Source organism: Podarcis cretensis (assembly GCF_951804945.1).
Source record: "Podarcis cretensis genome assembly, chromosome: Z".
In the NCBI taxonomy this organism is placed as follows: Eukaryota; Metazoa; Chordata; class Lepidosauria; order Squamata; family Lacertidae; genus Podarcis; species Podarcis cretensis.
The window spans coordinates 14,627,969-14,651,248 of record NC_137184.1 but is presented as its reverse complement, the minus strand read 5'-3'; the positions used below and the strand labels follow the sequence as shown (position 1 = coordinate 14,651,248).

Sequence of the window (23,280 nt, the reverse complement as noted above, 5' to 3'; positions counted from 1 at the left end):
CGCGTCTGCGCATGCGCGGGTTGCAATTCGGCGCTTCTGCACATGCGCAAAGCGCGATTTAGCGCTTCTGTGCATGTGCGACTTCCGAAACCCAGAAGTAACCCATTCTGGTACTTCTGGGTTTCGGCAGTCCACAACCCGAAAAAAACGCAACCTAAAGCGGCTGTAACCCGAGGTATGACTGTATTTAAAATTATTTGTAGGCCCCCTTTTAAAGCAAAGCCCAAACAAACAGCCTACATATACACACACAACCCCTCCCCCACACTTACCAGAACCTGTCTGCGATCTCACCAGTGCATCTTTTCCTTGCAATAGTATGGGAATAGTTTGCTTCTGAACACTTTTGCAACAAAAGGAGAAGTTAAGAAAATACAAGACACGTTCTATTTTAGGTTGAAGTATTAAGAATGTAACAGTTGCTAGTTCATCTAACAGTGCTGGCTGGTCATTAGTGTAAGCTAGAAAGATGCTGGTTCAGTCTGTTAGGTGATAGCTAATTAATAGTTAGATAATAGTCAATGAGATAATAGTCAGTCTGTTAAGTAATTGTCAGTTAATAGTTAAATAATAAAATCCTAGAACTGTACAGCTGTAAGGGACCACAAAATCCATCTAGGCCAAGCATAGGCAAACTCAGGCCTCCATATGTTTTGAGACTACAATTCCCATCATCCCTGACCACTGGTCCTGTTAGCTAGGGATGATGGGAATTGTAGTCCGAAAACATCTGGAGGGTTCAGTTTGCCCATGTCTGATCTAGTCTAATCCCTCACAATACATAATAGTTGGTTAAGTAACTAATATCTGTTAAGATAATAATAGGTTAACTAAATACTGTGGTGCAGCAGTGGGAACCTCCAGTCCGGAAATTAGAAAGGGTCCCAATTGCTGTGACTAAGCTGTTGATGGGTAGCATGCAACTCCCTTATGGAAACAGCTAAACTGGCTTCCTGTTTGCTTCCTACACCAACCCAAAGTGCTGGTGATGACTTCTAAAGGTCCGTTATTGTTTGTAACTGGGATGTCCAAAGGGATGTCCTGTGTGTTCCAACATCCCCAGGAACACACCCTGTTGGGAACTAGGACAAGACCTTCTCAGTGCTGTAACCAGGCTTTGGGTCTCAATCTTAAGAAGAGTTTGCCAGCCATCCAAAATTAACATTCACTGGATATCCCAGACTTCTAGTATCATGAGATTCACTTCCTCCACACCATGTAGAATTACATATTTATCATGTCTCTTCCAATCTGCCTTTTCTCCAAACAAAAATGAATTTGATTAATTGATTTGTTAAGTCATCAAACCCAGGACAGTCTCTAGGCAACTTACAATAAAAACTTCTATTCATGCAATAATTACACACACTTACCTGGTCATGCTAGATATTTTTAAGACAGAGATTAGGGTTGAAACCTGGTGGGGAGGTAGAGACAAAAATAAAACATTTAGGGCATAACATGTTTGATCCTAGAATAGGACAGAAATAGCCAAACCAGTATCATGTCAAAAATGTTAAAACAGAGAGGAGAAGGAAGAAAAAGCAACAAGTATTTTAATGGGAACAGTCAACATTAAGGGAAAACTCAAGCATGGGTAGGCAAACTAAGGCCCGGGGGTCGGATCCCACCAAATCGCCTTCTAAATCTGGCCCATGGACGGTATAGGAATCAGCATGTTTTTACATGAGTAGAATGTGCCGTTTTATTTAAAATGCATCCCTGGGTTATTTGTGGGGCATAGGAATTCGTATATTTTTTCCAAAATATAGTCTGGTCCCCCACAAGGTCTGAGGGACAGTGGACCAGTCCCCTACAGAAAAAGTCTGCTGACTCCTGAGTGTAATAGCTGTTTAAGAAAAGACTCCCTCAGGAGGTTGTGGGCTCTCATTTGCTGGATATATATAATCAGAAGCTGGATGGCCATCTCTCCAGGAAGAGGGAAACTTTTAGGCCTACAGGACCAGATATTTTGACTGCCTCCACATCTGTGGGCCAACTATGGCAGGTGAGTGGGAGCCTTAAAAAATGCTTCTTTGCCCAATCGACACCAATGCGCTGCCCCACAGCCTCTGACACAAAGCGATGAGCTGCATGCAGCCTGAAGCCTCCGACACAGCTGCCAGTACGCTACAAAGAGGTGGCAGAACTCAGCTCCAGTGAGTTACAGCCCCCCCAAACCCTAGTAACTTCAGATGATTGACGGGGGGGCCGGGGGGCGGCATCCCATCTACCTGCCAAAGTTTTCATAGAAGGCATTGTTAAAAATGAGCTTAGTACCCCTTTTTGTTTTAGCTGCAGTTTCAATGCAAGCCACTTTGTACTAAAGGAGTAACATATGGGAAAATTTGGCCCATGGGACAAAAGCTCCCCACTTCTGCTGTAGATACTGCATCCTGCAATTCCAATCCTGCATTAAGCAAAGAGTTAGAGTAGATCTCCAAGGTCCCTTCTAATTCGATGATGAGAATGATCTAATTCTGGGGAACAGAGGAGGGGAAAGGTCCAGCTAACCCACCCCACAGGGTAAAGTGTGATACAGCTGGGGAATCTGTGGCTCCTCATATATTTAGTGGATTCCAACTCCCTTCAGCCACAGTCAGCAGAGCCAATGGTCAGAGATTGTGGGAGCGCAGCAACCTCTGGAGGACTTAAGATTCCCCATCCCTGGACCAGATAAAACATAGTATCCACCTCTGATCTTCAGATACAGGTACAGCTGTCAACTTTTCCCTTTTCTTGCAAGGAATCCTACTCAGAATAAGGGAATTCCCCTTTTAAAAAGGGAAACGTTGACAGCTATGGATACAGGGTGGTATAAAAATTTAATTTAACACAACAACAACAATTCCAAATGAGGCAGCTGGCCCCTCTGCACACCAAAATAGTATTGTGGACATTGTAAATAATGCTTTAGTGCTGTATGCTGGGAACTGAACAGGAACTTTTGTAAAGTTGCATTGGATCTTTGAGGAAAGGCATTTAATAAATATCATTAACTACTCCTACACCTACTGAGACATAGCACAAAGAAATAAAGTACCCACCAAATGGGGATGGAGGCCCAGCTGATCAAAGGAGTCTGAAGTGAAAACTTTCTCCTGCACTTGCTTCACTGATGTTCTGTAGAAGGAATTAATTTATTAAGTTGCAACCTTGAAACATGGCTAGAAAGGATGGTTCCAACTTTGTAGAAGGGAGAGTGCTTCCAGTGTGCTAGAGGAACACCAAACCTGAGACAAACATGCATTTGTGGCAAGGGCCACAGGCACTTTGGTAGGGCAGGGTCAGAGGCAAAAGTAGGCAGAGCAATTCATGTATTATTATTATTACTGTTGTTGTTGTTTTGTTAACCTTTGTAGGCTACTTCTAAACACACTCACACATCCCTCTCTATCCAGACAAGCAAGAGTCTTTAGCACAATCAAGACTGGCAAAAGCATCAAAGGGGGCTGTGAAGAAAGACTAGTTAAGGGTGTGGCCTAAGAAAAGAGGGTGTGGCTGGGGAAGGTGGTCTACATGAAACTCCTAGGGCCAGACAGACAGGCCTGGAGGGCCACATTTTGCACCTAGGCATGAAGTTTTTCCTCCCTTTGGTTACCCACATTTTATCAGAAAAGCGGGATTAAAAATAAGTACCTCTGAATGTCTGGAATTTCAGGGTTGTTTTTGAAGAGGCAGGAAGTCTTAAAAGGTCTGTTGCCGCTGGCGTCACTGTCCTTTGCATCAGTTAAAGGCTTCTGTGAAGGAAACTTTGGCAACCCTGCTTCTCTGATGCCACTTTTAGCTTTCTTCTGTGGTCTCCTGGTTTGGGGCGAAGGTGGAGCTGGCTTCCGCTTTAGTGGATTCCCTTCCTGGGGGCATTCAAATTTTATTTGCCCAGACTTAAGGAAGAAAAACAAGATGAAACAGGGGGACAGATTCAGCAACGAATGTCAGAATTAGCCTAGGCTTATGTGGTTCCCACCTCCCACGTGGCTAGGACTTGGCGTTCAGAAGATTTTGCTTAACCATATTTGTTCTGGCATTTGGACTGACAAACCATGGTTCATGGAAAGTATGGTTAGTTTCAAACCAACAACTTCAAACCATTGTCTGAGACAATATACTTCTAAATACCAGTTGCTGGGAATCACAAGTAGGGAAAGTGTTGCTCATGGGTAGGCAAACTAAGGGCCAGGGGCCGGATCCGGCTCATTCGCCTTCTAAATCTGGCCCGCAGACGGTCCGGGAATCAGCATGTTTTTACATGAGTAAAATGTGTGCTTTTATTTCAAATGCATCTCTGGGTTATTTGTGGGGCATAGGAATTCATATATTTTCCCCAAAATATAGTCCGGCCCCCCAGAAGGTCTGAGGGACAGTGGACCAGCCCCCTGCTGAAAAAGTTTGCTGTCCCCTGGTGTTGCTGTTTGTGCTCAGGCCCAGCTTGCAGGCTTTCCATTGGGGTGTCTTGGTAGGCCACTGTGAGAATAGGATGCTGGACTACCCTGATTGAGCACAGCTCTTCTACTGTTAGAGATACTGAATCTGGCTCTCTTAAACCAAGGGTGGGCAGACTTCTGCAGGGATTTTTTTTTTTTTTAATGCAAACCCTGAAATTCACCAACCAGAGCCTGATACAAAAGGCATAAAATTAATTTTGTGCTCAGGAATTTGTCTTAAGTACCGGAACTTAAACTAACTTCACAATCCTGCCACATAAAAATCCATGCCCCCACTCCCTAAAAATCTTAATTATATTTCAGCAGTATAATGGAGAGGGAAAATTTATTCATTATGTTATTGCCACTCAGAGCTCTCCTAGTTTTGGGGCATTGCAATGACCTATCAGAGGATAGAAAAGCCTCACATTACTTCTAGCTTTTCAGGCACCACGTTATAATAAACATGGCCACAAAAGGATTATGACATATGCAAACAAAATCTTTTTAATTTGGCACATGCTTTTCTAGTCTTTTTCTGTGCTATGAAATCATTTTTGATGAAAAAAAGCTTAGTTTCATGCAACATCACTGTTGATATTAGGTACAGAACAAAATCTTGCACTGCAGGATGTTGAACCAGATGACCCTTGAACTCCCCACTATGATTCTATGACCCTAGGTTCTATATCAGTTAACAAAACTTGTGCATATTTTACAAAATCACGTCTCTTATTTGCTTAGATTTGCAGCTATAAGATGAGTGTGTCACAATTTATTTGCTGCATTTATATCCTATCTTTTTTCTCCAAGGTGGTGTACATGATTCTCTCCCTCCTTGTTTAATCCCCACAACTATGCTGTGAGGTAGGTTAGTTAGGCCAAGAGGCAGTGACTGGTTCCCAAGACATAGCAGAGAAGAGATTTGAACCTGGTCTTCCAGGTCCTAGTCCAACACCTCTAAGCACCACACTGGCTCTCCAATATGATCTAATTCATATTGAGGAACTTTTCAAATTCTCCAAAAAACCAAGTGTCATAATGAGAGCCCCCCCCCCCATTGAGATTGGGGCCCCAGGGCCAGATCACTGCCCTGACCACCACCACTGTACAACTTCTTTCGGTCTGCCCTGAATCTCCCACCTTTCTGCTACTTTGGATGACCTCAGGTTCTAGTTTTATGAGAAGGGGAGATAAACCCATTCTCCACACCATGCATAATTGTATACACATCTACCATGTCCTCCCTTACTCAGCCTTTTCCCTTAAATAAATTAGCCTCAAATGTTGCAGCCTTTCAACTCTACGAACTTAAATCAAAGACACTGTATGTACTTTTGTAACACAGTAAAATCTTTAAAAAAACCATTTAAACATGTTGCAGCCTTTTCTAATACTAGGGGAATTCCTCCAGCTCCTTGATCATATATATATTTTTAAACATCTCACTCACCCACATCCTTACTCAACTCCCAACCTAAACCAAAACGCCCCAACTGAGGTAGGTGCAGGAGCTGCTCCAACTCCGTTCACTCTGGCGGCCCCCTTTCCCCCAAAACGCTTTCTCCCTCACCAGCAACCTCAGACAAGCATACCTTTTTTGCCTTGCCATGCTGTGGCTTTGAGGCTGTCCTCTGCTGAGTGCGGGGCTGCAAACCTGAAGGACGCTGGCAGACGTTGATGAACAGCCCCTCATCGCAATCCATGGCTGGTTGAAACGAAGCACTTCTGACAGGGAGTTGGGGGACCCAGAAATCGATTTAATACCAGGCTTTTAGGGGAACAGCAGCAGTAACTCCCAATACAGACTCCCAGAGTTTTGCACACTTGAGTCATTACCCCACCAGCACCCACGTGCGTATGTTGGAAGGAGAAGGACCCCAAACATAGGTGTCTAATAAGATCCCTTGCAGAAAAGCAGAAGTGTAGTGGATTCTGTGTTAGGAAAAGTTATACATAATCGCGAGTGTTTTAGTCTTTAAGGTGCCGCAGGGCCGTTTTTCCTGTTTGATTCGAGTTACTTTTGTTGCGGACACTCACAACACACACACACAAACAAACATGATAATAGGAGCTGTGGTCTTTATTCCCCTCCGCGCTTTATTGAAAGGTGTATTTTTAGGACCCATCTTATGTGACTCCAAGTCGTTTTTAACATAGTGTTTTAATTGTTATAACCTGTCCTAGAACCTGAGGCTGGTGGTCTCATAACTGATAATTTTAATAATAGAGTCAGTGTGCTGTAGTGGATCTAGTGTCGGACTAGGACCTTGGGAGACCAGGGTTCAAATCTCTCCACTCGGCCATGGAGGTCACTGGGTGACTTTGGGTCAGCCACTCTCAGCCTAACTAACCTACCTCGGAGGGTTGTTGTGAGGGCAAAACGGGGAGAAGTAAAAATAGGTGAGGTATAAATAAAAGCAACATAAAATAATAGCGTAACCTAGCAACGCCTGGATAGCCACTCCTTTTGTTCTCTACTTTTTTTACGCTAGTTTGAATGTATGTACATCGCTTTGAGTTGCCCTGGTAAAAAAAAAAAGTGAGTAACAATAACAAAAATTTAAACTAATGCTTGGTTAAAGCCCCCCAGGGATACTAAACAAAATAAAATAAAATACCGTAATTGCCTTCCTCTGCTAAGACCAAAAAACACCCGCACTCTCAAAAATCCAAATTCCTTTTCTCAGGCACTTAATTAGACACCCCTCGAACGGATTCTCCCTCCCCACCATACACGCGAGAGATAAACTAAGGTCCTAAGGTCCTCGCAGGCCCCACTAAGCGCGGCGGCGCATGGGCTCTCTGTGCTCGGGTGGTGGGCAGTGGCGGTTGGCGGCGGTGGAGCGTCGCGGGGGTGGAGGGGAGGGTCGCGCGGCCTTTAAGGCGGCGATAAGATGGCGATGGCGGCGGCTGAGGGAAACCCAGCAGTGGAGCCGGCAGCGTCGCCGCTGACGGAGGGGAACGACGACGACGAGGAGGCTGAGCCGCCTCAAGAAGAGGAAGAGGAGGAAGACGACGAGGCGGCGGCGGCGGCGGGACCGAGCAGCGGCAGCGGCAGCGCGGGGTTCCGCTTGACGGCGGTGCGTCGCGAGCCGGCAGTGCGGCTGCAGCACGGCGTGAGCGGTGTGGAGCCGCTGGCTTGGTCCGAGGACCACCGCGTGTCGGTCTGCACAGCCCGCAGCATCGCTGTCCTGGAGCAGCTCAGCGACGTCCAAGGCGGCGGAGGAGGAGGAGGAGGTGGAAGCAGCGGCGCTGACCTCGTCATCCACCGCACGGCCGTGCCGGCCCCCGCCGCCGCCTGTCACCTCAAGGTGGGCAATGGATGGCGACCGCTGCAGGGTGGGATGGGCGTCCGCGTCTAGGCATGCGCGGCGTGTGCATGATCAACCAGCGGAACCCACCGCCACAGGATGCGGAGGTGTGTCTGTTTTAAAGGAGTTCACTCTCAGTAGGACTAACGTTAAGCGCAGCCTGTGCTCTCAAATGGCATAGAGTTGGAAGGACCCCCCCCCCATCATGTAGTCCAACCCCCTGCAGTGCAGGAATCGCATGCAGACCTTGCTTTTTCTGCAAGGGGAGCAAAGTAGCTTAACATGGTTCTTCCACTCTCTGCTTAATGAAGTAAGCGATCCTTATTCTCACAGTAATCCAGCATGTTAGGTTAGGCAAAGAGAAACAGAGGCTGGCCCAAGGTCACCTAATGAGCTTTATGTGGCTGAGTGGTGATTTGAGTCTTACAGATCCTAGTCTAGGGTTAGGAGACCTCAGGAGCATGAATGTGGCCCCAGGCCCCACTCAATCTGGCCCTTGGAACTCTCCCTAGACCACACCCCCTATTCAGGCCACACACCCTCAGATATCCTGCTCCACACCATTTTTTTGCCTCACTGAAATGTGCCTTCAAACTGTCTCTTTCTTGCCTAGGTAGAAAAGTCAGATGGTTGAAACCTCTGATATTTGAATGACTGGAACGTGCAAAAGTTTTGTTGTTGCTGCTCTGCCCACTTGTCCTCTGGCCCCATCTACCACTGTCATATCCTCCCTATGAAGGGATGAAAAGGGTTTCCTGCACCTCTTCCATAGTCCAACACCAACCACTATACCACATGGTAGATCTCCTGGTAGATAATAATAATAATGATAATAATAATAATAATTTATTGTTTATATCCTGCGCATCTGGCTGAGTTTCCCCAGCCACTCTGGGCAGCTCCCAATCAAATGTTAAAAACAGTACAGCATTAAGTATTAAAAGCTTCCCTAAACAGGGCTGCCTTCAGATGTCTTTTAAAGATAGGATAGCTGCTTATTTCCTTCACATCTGAAGGGAGGGTGTTCCACAGGGTGGGTGCCACTACCGAGAAGGCCCTCTGTCTGGTTCCCTGCAACCTCACTTCTCGCAATGAGGGAACTGCCAGGAGGCCCTTGGCGCTGGATCTCAGTGTCCAGGCTGAAAGATAGCGGTGGAGACGCTCCTACAGGTATACAGGATCGAGGCTGTTTAGGGCTTTAAAGGTCAGCACCAACACTTTGAATTGTGCTCGGAAACATACTGGGAGCCAATGCAGATCTCTCAGGACCAGTGTTATGTGGTCCCGGTGGCCACTCCCAGTCAGCAGTCTAGCTGTCGCATTCTGGATTAATTGCAGTTTCCGGGTCACTTTCAAAGGTAGCCCCACATAGAGCGCGTTGCAGTAGTCCAAGCGGGAGATAACTAGAGCATGCACCACTCTGGCGAGACAGTCCGTGGGCAGGTAGGGTCTTAGCCTGCGTACCAGGTGGAACCACCAGATCTCTGGGTGGTTTGCAATAATTCAGGAAGGAGTTCAGGTGTTTTAACAGCAGCAGTGAAATGAGTCCCACCCTTTGCTACTACTGAAACAAAGAAAACTTTGGGTAATCAGAAGTGAATTTTGGGGTGAAAATTTAGGAATTCTTTTCATTTCCAGGCTCAGATTTTCTTGTGCTTGTCTTCCACATCATAGCTGTTTGGTTTATTAACTCAGAGTTCTATTTTTTTTAAAAAAAACTAAAACAAAGTAGATCCCACAAACCTGAAGTCTGTGCACCTCCATGCTTTACATATCTAGAACAAGGCATGGCCAGCATGTGGAACTTACTGCTGCAAGATGTGGGCTTGACTGCAAGTCTCATTCATGAACGATTGGGCATGGGGAGAGATGGTAAGAGGGCTCTTAAATGAAAGACACAGTCCCTCCCTCCTGCTCATGTCAAATGACTTTTAGTCAAATCAAGAATGGGAAACTTACTTCTCTCCAGATTTTGCTGGACTAGAGCTCCCATCATCCCTGACCATTTTCCAGTGTGGCTGGGACTGATGGTGATAGGAATGCAGTGGCTTCTGTTTCCAGGCCCTCTTCAAGGGGGCCAGGATATCTGAAAGACTTCTTCCTCTCATTTGCAATGGCTCATAGGTTACAATCACCTTCTGAACAGGTTTTGGTGGTTGGGAATACCAGGCAGGGCCTTTTCTTCAGCAGCTCACTGGCCGTAGAATTCTCTCCCCAAATAGGATTAGATTGGACCAATCCCAGTTGACTTTTGGGCAGGCAGCTAGAAATGTTTTTATTTCATCTGATGTTCAGCAATGGCTGATTGGGCGGTTGATATTCTCATTCCATTCTCCTTGCTTTTTTAGTATCTGAATGATTCTGTTAACAGTGTTTTAGTTGTTGTACTGATTTTCAGTGTGTCACAAATTGCTTTGGTCTAAAAGGTGGCATAAAAATGTTTTTTTATGAAAAAAGATAAGTAAAATAAAATAAATTTGGGTTGACAGGAAGCTTGACTCCATAGACTTTTAGTTCAATCCTGCTGACACTGTCTTACTTTCTGACCAGGACTGGACAGATTTATGGAGGATAGGGCTATGGGGTCATGATAACTGCCTCTAAGTATCGGGTGTTAAGGACAAACAAGAATGTGATTGTCTTCATATCCTCCTTCTGAGTGTCCTTGGCTTGCTTGCAGCAAGAAACAGAGGAATGTATCCAACTTAGTTCTACTTAAAGTAGATCCCCTAAAATGAATGTATTTTAGTCCTCTCTGCTTTTAGGGTTTTGTTTTTTTAAAAAGCAATCAAGCAGTGTATTAATTTTATGAGATAAATAAAATATGAAATAAATATAGCAGTTTCAGTGAGTATTCTGAGTAGAACTAAGTTGTAATACAATCCAGAATGCTGAATTGCATGGCATTGGGTCTGATCCAGGAGGGCTATTGCTCTGTTCTTACAAAGCCAGAAGGAAATGTGCTAAATATAACAGTTTGTATTTCTATAATTTCTATTACTTTGATCATTGTTAACTGCCTTTGCCTCTTTATGGAGCAAAGGTGGGCAATAAGAATAAGTTATAATAATATTCTCCTTTTCTCATAAGAATAGAACCCAATGGGGTCATGCAATAAAGCAGAATGGTGAGAGACTCAGGACAGACAAAAAGAGGGACTTCTTGGTGCAGCATGTACTTAAACTATGGAATCTGCTGTCACATGGTGTAGTGATGGCCACTGACTTGGACTGATTTTAAAGGAGATTAGTCAACTTCATGGAGAATAAGGCTATCAGTCACTACTTGTCATGATGGTTATGTTACCTCCAGGCTCAGAGGCTTCTGAATACTGCACCGTTTGCAGGGGAACAATGACAGCAGGTGGCTGTTGTGCCAGAGTGGTCCAACATGCAGCCCAAGGGCCACATGCAGTGTGCTGCTCACAGTTTCCATGTCAAACTACTACAGCCGCCCACTTGGTATAAAAATTTGGACCTCCCTAAGATAGGTCTTCAGTCTGATCTTACTGGGCTGCTCTTACGGTATTTAATGCTAGAGTGTTCAAAGTTGTGGCAAGAGCTTGCTTGATCAGATGTTTTCACCAGTATTGCACCAGGCTTTTGCTAAAAGTAGCTCATTTATATACCTTTAAGCTGCTACACCAGCCTTCATTTTGAACAAGCTAGTAAAATGTTTAATTGTTATTTTTTTTTAAACACGCTTATTCTTTTTCAGGTTGGTTCCAAAAAGGAAGCTGCTGAATGTAAGGAAAAGTTTGCCAGTTCTAAGGATCCAACCGTGAGCCAGACGTTAATGTTGGACAGGGTGTTTAACCCCGAAGGGAAGTCGCTGCCGTCCATGCGAGGCTTCAGATACTCCAGTTGGTCTCCGCTGGGCTGTGATGCAAACAGCAGGTGCCTCCTGGCAGCATTAACCATGGACAACAGGTTGACCATCCACGCTAACCTTGACAGACTTCAGTGGGTGCAGTTGGTTGACCTGACTGAGCTCTATGGAGAGCGCCTGTTTGAGAACGGCTACCGGCTTTGTAAGGGTGAGGGTCCCAGGGTGGATTTAGGGGACTTCTCAGAATTCCAGAGAAGGCACAGCATGCAGACCCTGGTGCGCATGGAATGGTCTGGAATCTGTACCACCCAGCAGGTGAAGCATAATAATGAGTGTCGGGATGTGGGCAGCGTGCTGCTAGCCGGAATCTTTGACAATGGCAATATTGCCATCTGGCAGTTCCAGCTCCCATTTATGGGCAAGGAATCAATTACCTCTTGCAATACTATTGAATCAGGAATCACTTCCCCCAGCGTATTGTCATGGTGGGAATATGAGCACAATAATAGGAAGATGAGTGGTCTCATTGTTGGGAGTGCTTTTGGACCCATTAAAATCCTCCCCGTCAACCTTAAAGCAGTCAAGGGCTATTTCACCCTGAGGCAACCGGTGGTTTTGTGGCAAGAGATGGACCAGTTGCCTGTACACAGCATCAAGAGCATTTCTCTCTACCACCCATATCAGAAATGCAGCTGTAGCTTAGTGGTGGCCGCAAGAGGATGCTATGTGTTCTGGTGTCTTCTTTTAATCTCCAAAGCAGGTTTAAATGTTCATAATTCACATGTTACAGGGCTCCACTCTCTCCCAATCATTTCCATGACAACAGACAAACAGAATGGGACCGTCTACACATGCTCTATTGATGGGAAGGTCAGGCAGCTGATTCCCATCTTCACGGATGTTGCATTGAAATTTGAGCACCAGCTGATAAAGTTGTCTGAAGTGCTTGGCTCTGTGCGGACTCACGGGATCGCAGTGAGCCCATGTGGGGTGTACCTGGCGGTAGTGACCACAGAAGGCATGACCAATGGCCTCCACCCTATCACCAAGAGCTACCAGGTCCAGTTTGTGACTCTTAAAACATTTGAGGAGGCAGCAGCCCAGCTTCTAGAATCATCTGTCCAAAACCTTTTCAAGCAGGTTGACCTCACGGATCTTGTCCGCTGGAAGATCTTGAAAGATAAGCACATTCCACAATTCCTACAGGAAGCCTTGGAGAAAAAGATTGAGAGCTTTGGGTCCACTTATTTTTGGCGCTTTAAACTGTTTCTCTTGCGGATTTTGTACCAGTCACTGCAGAAGGCTCCCTCTGAGGCCCTGTGGAAGCCAACCCATGAGGACACAAAAGTCTTAATAGCACATTCCCCTGGGATGGGCACCAGTGAAGAGCATCAACAAGACAAAGGCACTTCAAAACAGGGCAGCAAGCAGAATCCAAGCGACATAATCCGAGGAGCAGATGTGGATGATCTGGCAGATGACTCTCTTGTCTACTCCAGTGACATAGGAGGACGGGAGCCAATGGAAGATAAGCTTCTTGAAATCCAAGCTCAGATTGAAGCAGTAGAAATGCATTTGACACGGGAACATATGAAGCAAGTGTTGGGCGAAGTCTATCTGCACACATGGATTACGGAGAACACCAGCATTCCCACGAGGGGAGTCTGCGACTTCTTAATGTCTGATGAAAGTTATGATGACAGGACAGCAAGGGTAAGTGCATCCCAGCATAAAAGCTGTTGGGTTGCAGTAGGATAGCATGGCTTAGTTTGCCCTATCAAATCTTGGCTTAAAAAACCAGGATATGCACCAGCTTCATGTATGCACATACAGCCCCATTTCTCTCACTTTGCTCCTCTCTTTGTGCAATCAGCGAAGCAACCATAGTTTCTTGTTATGTGTGACAAACAAACCACAATTCAAAAGCCAACTGTAAACCTTGGTGCATATTAAAATTTTAAAATGATAGTCTCTAATCTGGAAAAGTAAAAGGCTACTGTGTCTAGGTCATTGGTGCAGGCTTCTGATGCCCTTCAGTGTTTATCTGTCCTTATTCACTAGGCAGATCTGATAGCACTGACTGTGCTCCTGGCAAAGAAAGCAGGTCCCACCTGCCCATATTAGCAAGTTATAGTTTGGATTCCTAATAGTTCTTGAGGGTCTGCCAGAGGATCACAACTTCTGTTACTGGCTTCTGTAAATATCATGGACTTGTTGATCTGATCTGATCTAATGCCAGATCTCATCAGGGAGCAAAGGGGAGGTGCTTTTGGCTAAGGCAAGAACTACCACAGTCAACTCTGCGTCACTCCCCTTCTGTGACGATTCTAACTACCATCAAATCACCTGTCTAAGGAAAGAACTGTGTGGCAGGAGCTGCCTTGTCCTCCTGGCCTGGGCATTATCTGAAACTGAATTTGGTCGGGCGGGGTTGGGTGGGAAAGGGTTGCTGGTCCCCCCAAGACAAGTGGCACCTGTATAGACAGTCTGTAAGGCAGAGGAGACTGCTTACTTATGCGAAATTGGACTGCAAGCAACTTTCTTGAAACCTACTTGTAAGCCACTTTTTCACAAATAAACTGCTTTCAAAACTTGTGAGTTACCCAGTGGTATATTAATATCCTAAATAAAATCAGTAAATATTTGTAGAAGTCTAAACATCACACTTTTCAGGAGGGCCTTCCCCTGCTGCCTCTCCAGTTGACATATGAATTGTAAGATCCTTGGGGCAGGGGACCTGACCTTTTGCTTATGTCTTATTTATTTACTTTCATTAATGTATTTATATACAGTCCTTCACAATATTCAGCTTTGGGTACTTACAGTACAGTTTAAAACATAACAGTAATAAAATATGCATTAAAACTAAATGAAGGTAACAAATAACATAATTAGCACAATACTGGCAGCCCCCCATTTATGCAGAGTTATGTTCTGAGGCACTGCATACGTTGGTGAAATGGGGTGTAATTGAAACCCATCGAAAAAGCCTGCAAACACCATGTTCCACCCCTGCTCTGCCCACATCCCACCCTTTTAGTGATGTTTTTATGACCTTTCCAAGTCACTTCCAGGTTCGGTGCGATTCGCATATACATGAGCAGACATACTGAATGTGCATAGAACGGGGGGCTGCCTGTACACAAAATAGCAATTAAACTGGAAAGTAAAAACAAAACAAAACCCAACTTCAATTCCAGTGGTTTTAAAATGTATATTCCTTCCATTGTGATCTTAAAGTACAAACCATTACAGTGTCTGAGAGAATAAAAATGTATGAAGCTGATGCCACCTAGATAATAAAGTGGGGGCCAGGTTAGCTCCCTTGAGGCTGGAGCAGTCAGCAAGGCTTACTTGGATTCCCAACACCGAGATCGTTGCCAGGTACCAGGGGAAGGGTGCAGGTGGCCAGGAGGTTGGCATTGGGAGGGTGCAACCAGTCTGATGCCTGCACCATGCCAATCTCCCTTATTCCTCTTGTTAACTAGCAGCAATCTTGGAATTGGGAAGCCAGGTAAGCACTACCACCCTGCCCTACTGACCACTCCTGATTTCAGGAGAGTTCCCCAGCTTGGGATACCCTATATGAAGAAGCCTTCTCTTTTGTTTCCTTTTTAATCTGTGATGATTGCAAAACTCTTAAGAGCCACAGCAAAAGATCTTTCTGCTTGGTTGATGTGGGAGCAGGTGGTCCATAGAGACCTGCCTCCATTGATGGTTCTACAGTACATAAATAACAATTGTGCAGTTCCGTGGTTGCCACAATCCTGTATTTTTCTGCAGCTTCCTAAGTAGCTAAGACTTGAAACTCTGCTGACATAAGAAAGAGTGTTCAAAAATATTTTATCATGTTCTCTTGAGTGGTAACATGCGCTTTGAGGCAAAGCTCCTCTCTTTTCGATTTACCTTCAACCATCAGTTTTCTTCCGAAATGCGTGGGGGGTTAGGGCAATTAAGTTCCTCAGACTACCTGAGCGGCATGCGGAGAAGTCATTCACTCTGCATTTTGCATGCCTGAGATGCCTTTGTTGCTTTTTCATTCTGTTGTATTCTGTTTTAAGCAGGGCTTGGGCTTTTGCATCTTGTGTTCTTCAGAAATCCCGCCTCACAACTCCTGTGAGATTTCCCCACCTTTCAGCAGGCAGCTGTCTCTTCCTATAAGTGCTGCTACTGACTGCTGCTGCTGTGTGTTCCCAGGTGCTGATTGGGCATATCTTAAAGAAAATGAACAAACAGACTTTCCCAGAGCACTGCAGCTTGTGCAAAGAGATCCTGCCGTTCACAGATCGCAAGCAGGCAGTTTGCTCCAACGGACACATTTGGCTCAGGTAAGCCCAACTTCAAGCAAGCGCTGTCAGGTTCCCTTCTTTCTGATTTAGCCAAGTGGAGGGAGGGGGCAGGTGTTTATCAGTGGCTGTGAAATGCCTTTCTGCATGCCGAGGGGAGCAGAGAGTTAGAATCATGTTGATCTCTGCTTGCCTGAGAAAGTCTGCAAACAGGCAGGGTGCTTGCTTGCAAGGGCTGGAGAAGTATGGCTGTTAGGCAGACAGTTTGAAATTCCTTTTCAATGCTATTTCAGCCAGTTGGCAGTTGTGTGCCTGAGTGCCTAACTTTTGCCACTTCCCTCATTGCCATCTTGTTCACAACAGACACCGGAATGTGGTGTACAGTGGTACCTCAGGTTACATACGCTTCAGGTTACAGACTCCGCTAACCCAGAAATAGTACCTCGGGTTAAGAACTTTGCTTCAGGATGAGAACAGAAATCATGTTCTAGCGGCGCAGCAGCAGCAGGAGGCCCCATTAACTAAAGTGGTGCTTCAGGTTAAGAACAGTTCCAGGTTAAGAATGGACCTCCAAAACAAATTAAGTTCTTAACCCGAGGTACCACTGTATCGCTTTTGAGGTTCCTGGGAGGCAAGTGGGCATTCAACACCTGGAGGTGTTTCCCAGCCTGTGCTATTTTGGACAGACCTGTAAATCTGCACCCCCCCCCCCAAACTATCTTTAAAATTGTGTCAACTTAAAATGGTTTTAACTTTGTACTTGTTTCTTGGTGTGTGTGAAATGTGTTTTATCCCAAGAAGCTGCCTTGGCAGCCTAAGATGGGCTGAAACGAAAGGTATAGATTCATTAAATTGAAAGAAATTAGCCAAAGGGATAGGAATCGGAATCTGACCATGAAACTACAAGTGCTGAAGCTGAATATTGAGCCTATTTGGAGTATGTTACCTGCCTGTGCTCAAGTTCTCTATTGGAGAATTGTTTGTTGCTGCCAGATTGATTTGAAACCTGTGGTAGATCTGACCAAATGGATTCTGTTCCACCAAAGTTTCTGTCATTATAGACTTGTAAGCCTTTGAATGTGCTGTTGACTCTTGGCTGTTCTGATTTGAAACTAGTGTTTCCCGATTGCCTCCCTGACAGTGATGTAGTATTTTTTGATACAGTTTCCCAGTATTTTCAAATGTACTCATTTTAAAACCTTTTGTATACCCCTAAAAACATGTATGTAAACCAACAATGTGGTAGTCTCAAATACTGGTAGGTGGGCAACGTGGCCAGCTAGTTTTAGTAAGGTGGGTAACTGGCATCACTACCTCAGATTATGCAGGATAGTTCTACCATGCCAACAATGTTTGAAAAATAATGTCATCTGAATCATTATTTTGAGTGTATTTGCTAAAAGATGCTAACATTCTGTGCCCAGGCCATCAAAACTGATCTTGAAGCCTCAGGGCAGAACTAGTGGAAATTTTGCTTGACAAAATTTTGAGAGTTGGAGGCAAGCCTATCATTGTAGCTACAGTGGTTAAATGTGTTCTTTTCCCACTTTATAGAAGAGATGAATTATGTGACTCACCTGCTTTCCTGCCCAGTCAAGAAATTCATATTTTTCCTGTACTAGTCTTGGATAATCTGATTTGCTTTCATTAGTTGTATTCTACATTTACATCCAACTGGTGATTTCTGTTTAGAGGAGTTTGGATCTAGACTAAGTTAGTTCATCTTAGGCCCCACTGAAATTATTGGGCAAGTTACTCATTACTTGTCCTGTTTTTTCCCCTGGTAGCAGAATTCAATTCATTTCATCCAGTCCAGTATTTCCTTTCTTGGTATCATTTGAAACAGGGCTAGGGAACCTGCGGAGTTCTACAGAACTCCAGCTCCCAACAACGCTGACAGTTGGCTCTACAGGCTGGGACTGATGGGAGTTGGAGTCCAATAGCATCTGGAGGGCTGCATGTCCTCCAGCTATGATCCGAAGGGTGCCACAGATGGCATTCTGAGAAGCATCTGATCCTTTTAACCACAAAGGCCTTTCCATAATTCTTTCCCCACTTCTTCCACTTCTGCAGGTGCTTCCTTACCTATCAAGCCTGCCAAAGCCTGGTGTACAGAAGATGCTTGCTTCGTGACAGCATCGCCCGGAATCCAACCCCAGAAGGTGAGCTCTTTCTTTTAGACCTAGGAGTGGATGATGCGGCAGAGTCTGGCTGAGTTTCTGATCTGGGCAAAGATGCAGGCTCTGCATTGATCCACCCTAGGCACCTGTCAAGCATTCCTATCAGCTGGGTGAGGCCTAAACACCCCAGATATTGATTTACCTTAACCTTTTTGTTAGGTCATAGATTCTCATTTCTCCATTTCAAAATCCACTTGAGATTTCATTCCAGAAGTTGCACTTCTTGGAATGGGGAGTCATCCTCTTTTGTGTATCATAATGAGACTGAAGTCATCCATGAAAGAAAAGGCAAGAAGATCCCAAGTTGCACATAATGCTGTTTCTTTGGTCCAATATGTTTTGAAGCAAATCTGTGCTCCCCAATAACTGTTTGCAAATAATTACATTTGTGAAGAATATTTGTGACCACAGAACAATGTGCTTTGTGGAGCCTCCCACCACCCTAACCCCCAGATTATTTTCTTCAAAACACTTTAGACATATTTATCTGTGTATAACATGCCCCCATGTATAAGACTCAAAATTAAGAAAATGGGGGGGGGGGTTGCCCCCGTGTATAAGACTATCCCCCTTTTTAACATTCTTATTTAAAAAACCTAGTCTTACATGCAGAAAAGTATGGTAGTACTGTATTCTGTGTGCTGTACTGTGAGGCATTTCCCCCTATTGTCTCATGATTGGCCTTCTCTTTTGTTATCGCCTTTCCTCATTAGTTCTCCAACAACCTGTTTTCTTATTTTCAGATCCTGATTGGATCAAGAGGTTGCTGCAGGGACCTTGCAGTTTTTGTGACTCTCCTGTTTTCTAAAGAACAAGATTGAGAGCCTGATGTATGTTTTTCCAGCGCACAAAGCACCACTCTAACCCTGGAAACTGCCTGAAGGTGCAAGCATGTAAATTACCCAGAAAGGAACTTTTGAGTAGAAGACAGTGAGCTGGACATGCTTAGTGGTCCAGCATCCCATTTCAAACCTGAGAGGAAGCAGAAAAGCCTTCTGTTGGGAAAACTTCAGCACAGACACTTTGGAAACAGCCCTGATCCATCCCAGTTAAGCATTGGTACTTGACGCCTTTCTTTTCTTGTCAAGTAGGGTCTGGAATTGGAGAAATGCACCGGGGCTGACTTCACACCACCCTCCAGCCTGCTTCATTTGGCAATGGGATGCTTTTCGTGCAAAGATCCCAGCAGTGGGGGATACCGCTGCTGCTGCTGCTGCTGCTGCTACTACTACTACTACTACTTCATAGGACTTCATAGAAATTCATAGGACTTCATAGGAATTCATAGGACAGCAGGATTTGAGCCTGCTTTTTGCTCTTTCATTTATTTTTCAATAAATGTTTTGAACAAATGGTGCTCACTGTGCCAGAGACAATTAAATATTTAGAAATAACATGAGGGTTTAAGAATATTTTTAAAAATGTCCTGCATGCCCATTACATGAGGGTGAAAATCCTGACCATTTCACTCCTACAGAGGTTGGCAATCAAGTCCAGTGGCTTCTTATAGGAAACGTTAATTCCTCTGTGCCAAATGTGGGAGAGTAAGTTTTGAAAGGCTAATCAAGCTATTTCAGCAATGGAGCATGTCACACAGGGCCTCTTTTCTAAAAGTCTGAGCATCAGCATTTTTTATCAAACTCTTCCTGCCAGTGAATTTTTACCCCCTTGCTGCCCAGTTCCCCCTTCTAATTGCATAATCCCCTCCCAAATTTTTGCCAGTGCCTTTTATTTTTTTTAGCAACAATTAACGCTTGCCAGGAATTCTTCTTCCTCCCATTATAGATGGATACATTATTTGTAGCTGTTGGCTTTGGCAGTCAATATGTTAGAAAATGCAACCAGGCAAATGTCTAACTTTCCCACCAAAGTTCTGTGGCCATTCACTCTTGTCTTATGAAATGAAGCTATCCAGCCAGAGAACTAACACTTGTAAAAATCAATTTCTTTTTCAGTTTAGCTGCTATGGGCTCTGCTTGCAGAGAGGTGGGGTGTAAATGTTTTAAATAAAATTAAAACATTTACAGCTTGCTGTGGCAGAATCTACAGCTGGATCCCTCCCACAGGAGGTGGTGATGGTAACCAACTTGCAGAGCTTTATAAGAGGATTAGACAGATGGATAAGGCTGTGTTCTCGCTCTGCTGTCAAAGGTGGTATGCCTCTGAATACCAGTGGTTGGAAACCAGAGGGAAGGGGAGACAGAGGCGCCAGCTTCTGAAGGTGAATGGGGGAGTGTGTCGTGGTACATGATGTCAGGATGTCGGAGGAGCTGGGGGCAGAGCCGAACGTGGCAGCAGTGCAGTGGCAGCCCAGCTTCAATGGCCGTGTCTCCTGCTGCTGCTGCTGCTGCTGCTGCTGCTGCTGCTGCTGCTGCTGCTGCTGCTGTTTCCACCATCAGGGTCTGTTTCCCTGCTCCTTCCGCTCCATGACTGGAGGAGGAGAAGCCAGCTACTGAAGCCACGCCACGCTTGGCTGCCTCTGCTGCTTTTGGACTTGGGGGCCCTCCCCCCAAAATTGGGAGGGCAAAAGGGCTCAGCTCCTAGAAGATGGCACCCCTGAGGGGAGAGTATTCTTGTACTCAGGTCCTGCTTATGGGCATCCCAGAAGGGGCTGTGCCACTGTGAGAACAGGATGCTGGACTAGATGGGTCATTGGCCTCATCCAGCAGGGCTCTTCTTAGGTTCTTACAAGCTGCAGCAGAATAAATCAGAGGTCCTCAGAAGTACTTCAGACTGTGGAGTGGGGAGCACATTTGTAGCACTTATCTCTGTAAATAATAAAGTCACCAGTAAAGAGTTCCTGCAGGTTAAAATCAAGTATTCTTCTGCATATTTAGGCTAAGCCCTCTGAGGACATGCCCTTCATGGGAGTGAGCAGGAATTCTCTAGGACTCCGTTCATAGGCTGTAGGTACACTTTTTAGTTGTCCTTGACCAAAATACTGCACTTTAAAAGGTGGAGGTCAATTTGGATTGATCAACCAGTTCATGGAAATAGGAATTTATTGGCAAGGTGAACCGAAAGGGATCATAAAATGTTGTTGGTTATGTTAATCATTTTGTGCTTTGGGGCTGATGTTTTTAGTGCCTCTGATGACTTTGTTCTAATGCTTTCTCTACTGCTCCCCTTGTACTTTCCAAGGAGGTCTTTCACACTATGGGTATGAAAGATCCATGTAAGCAGGTCAAGATGATAGTCCTCACCCTACAACTCCAGCATGAAGGTCTCCTCCAGTTTAAAAGGATCTTGAATAGAACAGTGAGTGCAGTCTTGAGAGTAACTACAAATCAGTGTAGACAACACTGGGCTCAATAGGTTGGTGGCAAAGTGATCTACTTTTTGTTTTGTTTTTTTATTCTGGAGATGAGTAGACCCTGCTGGAGGAGGCAGTGCTATTTCCCAGCGATCACTCCCCACCCCCCACCCCTAGCCTGTTGGAGCCCATTCTCAGCCTATTGAGAGGACCTAAATAGTACGCATTAGGCAGTATGCTGGGTTAATTGGATTAAAACAGTGTAAAAGGCTAATTAAATATTGAACAATGTATTCTTGCTATGGTAAGCTGAGCAAGAGAGTGGAGTGTATGGAGCTGAATTCTTACCAATCAGCACTACTGAAGAACTCCACAAACTGCTGTAATAGATTTGGTGTTGTGTGGGAGGTTATATGCGGGCAAAATACAGCACCTGTACTTCTACTAGATGGACTTCAATTCTTTCCTGTATCGACTTTCTACTTCCTTCCTTCCTTCCAAAGGTCCAGTATCTTTAGTTGCAAAGAGATTTAACAATGGGAGGAACCCACTGAACCCTCAGAAGCACATGAGAGCTGAGTTCAGACTCAGTTCTGTTTTTCAAGTGTCTTGACTGTGACAAAACATGTCATGTGGCTGACTCAAGCCCATGGCAGTTGAAGGGGCCAATTTTTGATGAAGGAACATTGTAGAATAAAAATGGAGGAGCACCAGTCTGCTGCTGACAAAATGGGTTTACAACTTAGCAAAGTCTTCTGTCTTGTGACTTATTCCTGACTGCTGCCCTCATAACCAAACGACTCCCACTTCTGCTGTGTGTTTGTGTGTGTTTAAAAACTCCCCCACACATTGAATGTAGGAGGAGCTTATCCATCCCACTTTAGTTTTATATATATATATAAATAATTTTTATTAAAGATTTTCCTCGTTTACAAAAGCACATGCATTGTCTCTTTCTTCAGGTTGTGTTTTCTACAGATCAAGTTACATTTGTTGTGAGACATTGGTGTTATATGCAGTATAGAGTTGGGAAGAAAAGAGGGAGATGGGAGAGGGGGTGGGGGTGGGGGTGGGGGTGGGGTGGTAAAGCTTATGTTCTTTTACTTAGTGTATGCACTGGGCTTTTGTGTCAGTGTCACTTGGGTAGGTTCTCTAGGTTTCTATTTACTTGTTATGTTTCCTTGGTGGTGAGAGAGGCTGGGGTGGCGTAGGGACAACAGTCATACAAGAAATAAGCAAAATAACTAAACAGGTACTAGAAGTCACCCCAGAACTGGCCCTACTGAACATCTTCCAAGATAACAATGCCCACTCACACTATAAAGAGCTCCTAACCCCCTCAGCAGCCAGAAACATCATAGCCAGACACTGGAAGGACCTGTCAGGAATAAACATGGAACACTGGTATCAAGTACATACTTGAGCAAATTAATTGAAACAAAGCATGTTTTCTATCTTACTCATAATCCTGTACCCAAAACAAACACGAAAATTCAGTTGATCATTATGGTGTTGGAAGCCTGCAGTCAATAGAAGAAGTGATGCGCTCACCACAATATGTTGAGGTTCTATGAAAGAGAGTTATTCCAGAGCCGGAAAAGAGGTATCCGGACAGTACTGGGATATTGTAGCAGGACCTAGCCCCCTGTCACACATCAAAAGTGGTGAAGAAATTCATGACAGAGCAGCAAATACAGGTACAGTGGTGCCTCGCAAGAGGAAAAGAATCCGTTCCACGATTCTCTTCGTCTAGCGGTTTCTTCGTCTTGCGAAGCAAGCCCATTGACGGCTTAGCAGATTAGCGCTATTAGCGGTTTAGCCGCTTTTAGCAGCTTTAAGCGGCTTATCAGCTTAGTGGATAAGCGGCTTAGCGGCTTAGAAAAAGGGGGGGAGGGGAAAAAAGTCGGAAAAACTCGCAAGACATTTCATCTTGCGAAGCAAGCCCATAGGGAAATTTGTTTTGCGAAGCGCCTCCAAAACAGAAAACCCTTTCAT

At 44.9% G+C, this 23,280-nt stretch overlaps 2 protein-coding genes and 1 long non-coding RNA gene across 4 annotated transcripts in view; 1 reads left to right on the top strand and 2 right to left on the bottom strand.

The window, feature by feature from the left end:
- Nucleotides 1–6,280, bottom strand: part of DDX31 (DEAD-box helicase 31) — a 67,162-nt gene extending 60,882 nt beyond the window's left edge. The window contains exons 1-5 of one of the 2 annotated variants that reach the window (XM_079961296.1): nucleotides 6,020–6,280; nucleotides 3,640–3,884; nucleotides 3,048–3,123; nucleotides 1,374–1,417; nucleotides 273–343 (exon numbers count right to left, since the gene is read on the bottom strand). In XM_079961296.1, coding sequence (XP_079817422.1) covers nucleotides 273–343; nucleotides 1,374–1,417; nucleotides 3,048–3,123; nucleotides 3,640–3,884; nucleotides 6,020–6,130 — 547 coding nt within the window. In that variant the 5' untranslated portion in view covers nucleotides 6,131–6,280. The remainder of the gene's footprint in view (nucleotides 1–272; nucleotides 344–1,373; nucleotides 1,418–3,047; nucleotides 3,124–3,639; nucleotides 3,885–6,019) is intronic. The other variant, XM_079961297.1, reaches the window with a different exon arrangement.
- Nucleotides 6,281–7,219: 939 nt separating this feature from the next.
- Nucleotides 7,220–19,389, top strand: GTF3C4 (general transcription factor IIIC subunit 4). The gene is made up of 5 exons (XM_079961273.1): nucleotides 7,220–7,738; nucleotides 11,456–13,279; nucleotides 15,764–15,894; nucleotides 17,926–18,014; nucleotides 18,776–19,389. The coding sequence occupies exons 1-5, from the start codon at nucleotides 7,322–7,324 to the stop codon at nucleotides 18,838–18,840; spliced, it is 2,526 nt and encodes an 841-aa protein (XP_079817399.1). The 5' UTR covers nucleotides 7,220–7,321; the 3' UTR covers nucleotides 18,841–19,389.
- A 369-nt stretch (nucleotides 19,390–19,758) lies between these two features.
- LOC307207575 lies at nucleotides 19,759–22,980 on the bottom strand. The gene is made up of 2 exons (XR_013834736.1): nucleotides 20,426–22,980; nucleotides 19,759–20,385 (listed from the first exon to the last, which is right to left on the bottom strand). It is a non-coding gene; the product is annotated as an uncharacterized lncRNA (long non-coding RNA).
- Nucleotides 22,981–23,280: the final 300 nt, after the last annotated feature.

Coding starts and splice junctions, on each gene's coding strand:
- GTF3C4 (XM_079961273.1), top strand. CDS start 7,322: ATGGCGATGGCGGCGGCTGAGGGAAACCCAGCAGTGGAGCCGGCAGCG. Junction 13,280..15,763: donor ATGATGACAGGACAGCAAGG/GTAAGTGCATCC, acceptor GTGTGTTCCCAG/GTGCTGATTGGGCATATCTT. Junction 18,015..18,775: donor CCGGAATCCAACCCCAGAAG/GTGAGCTCTTTC, acceptor TCTTATTTTCAG/ATCCTGATTGGATCAAGAGG.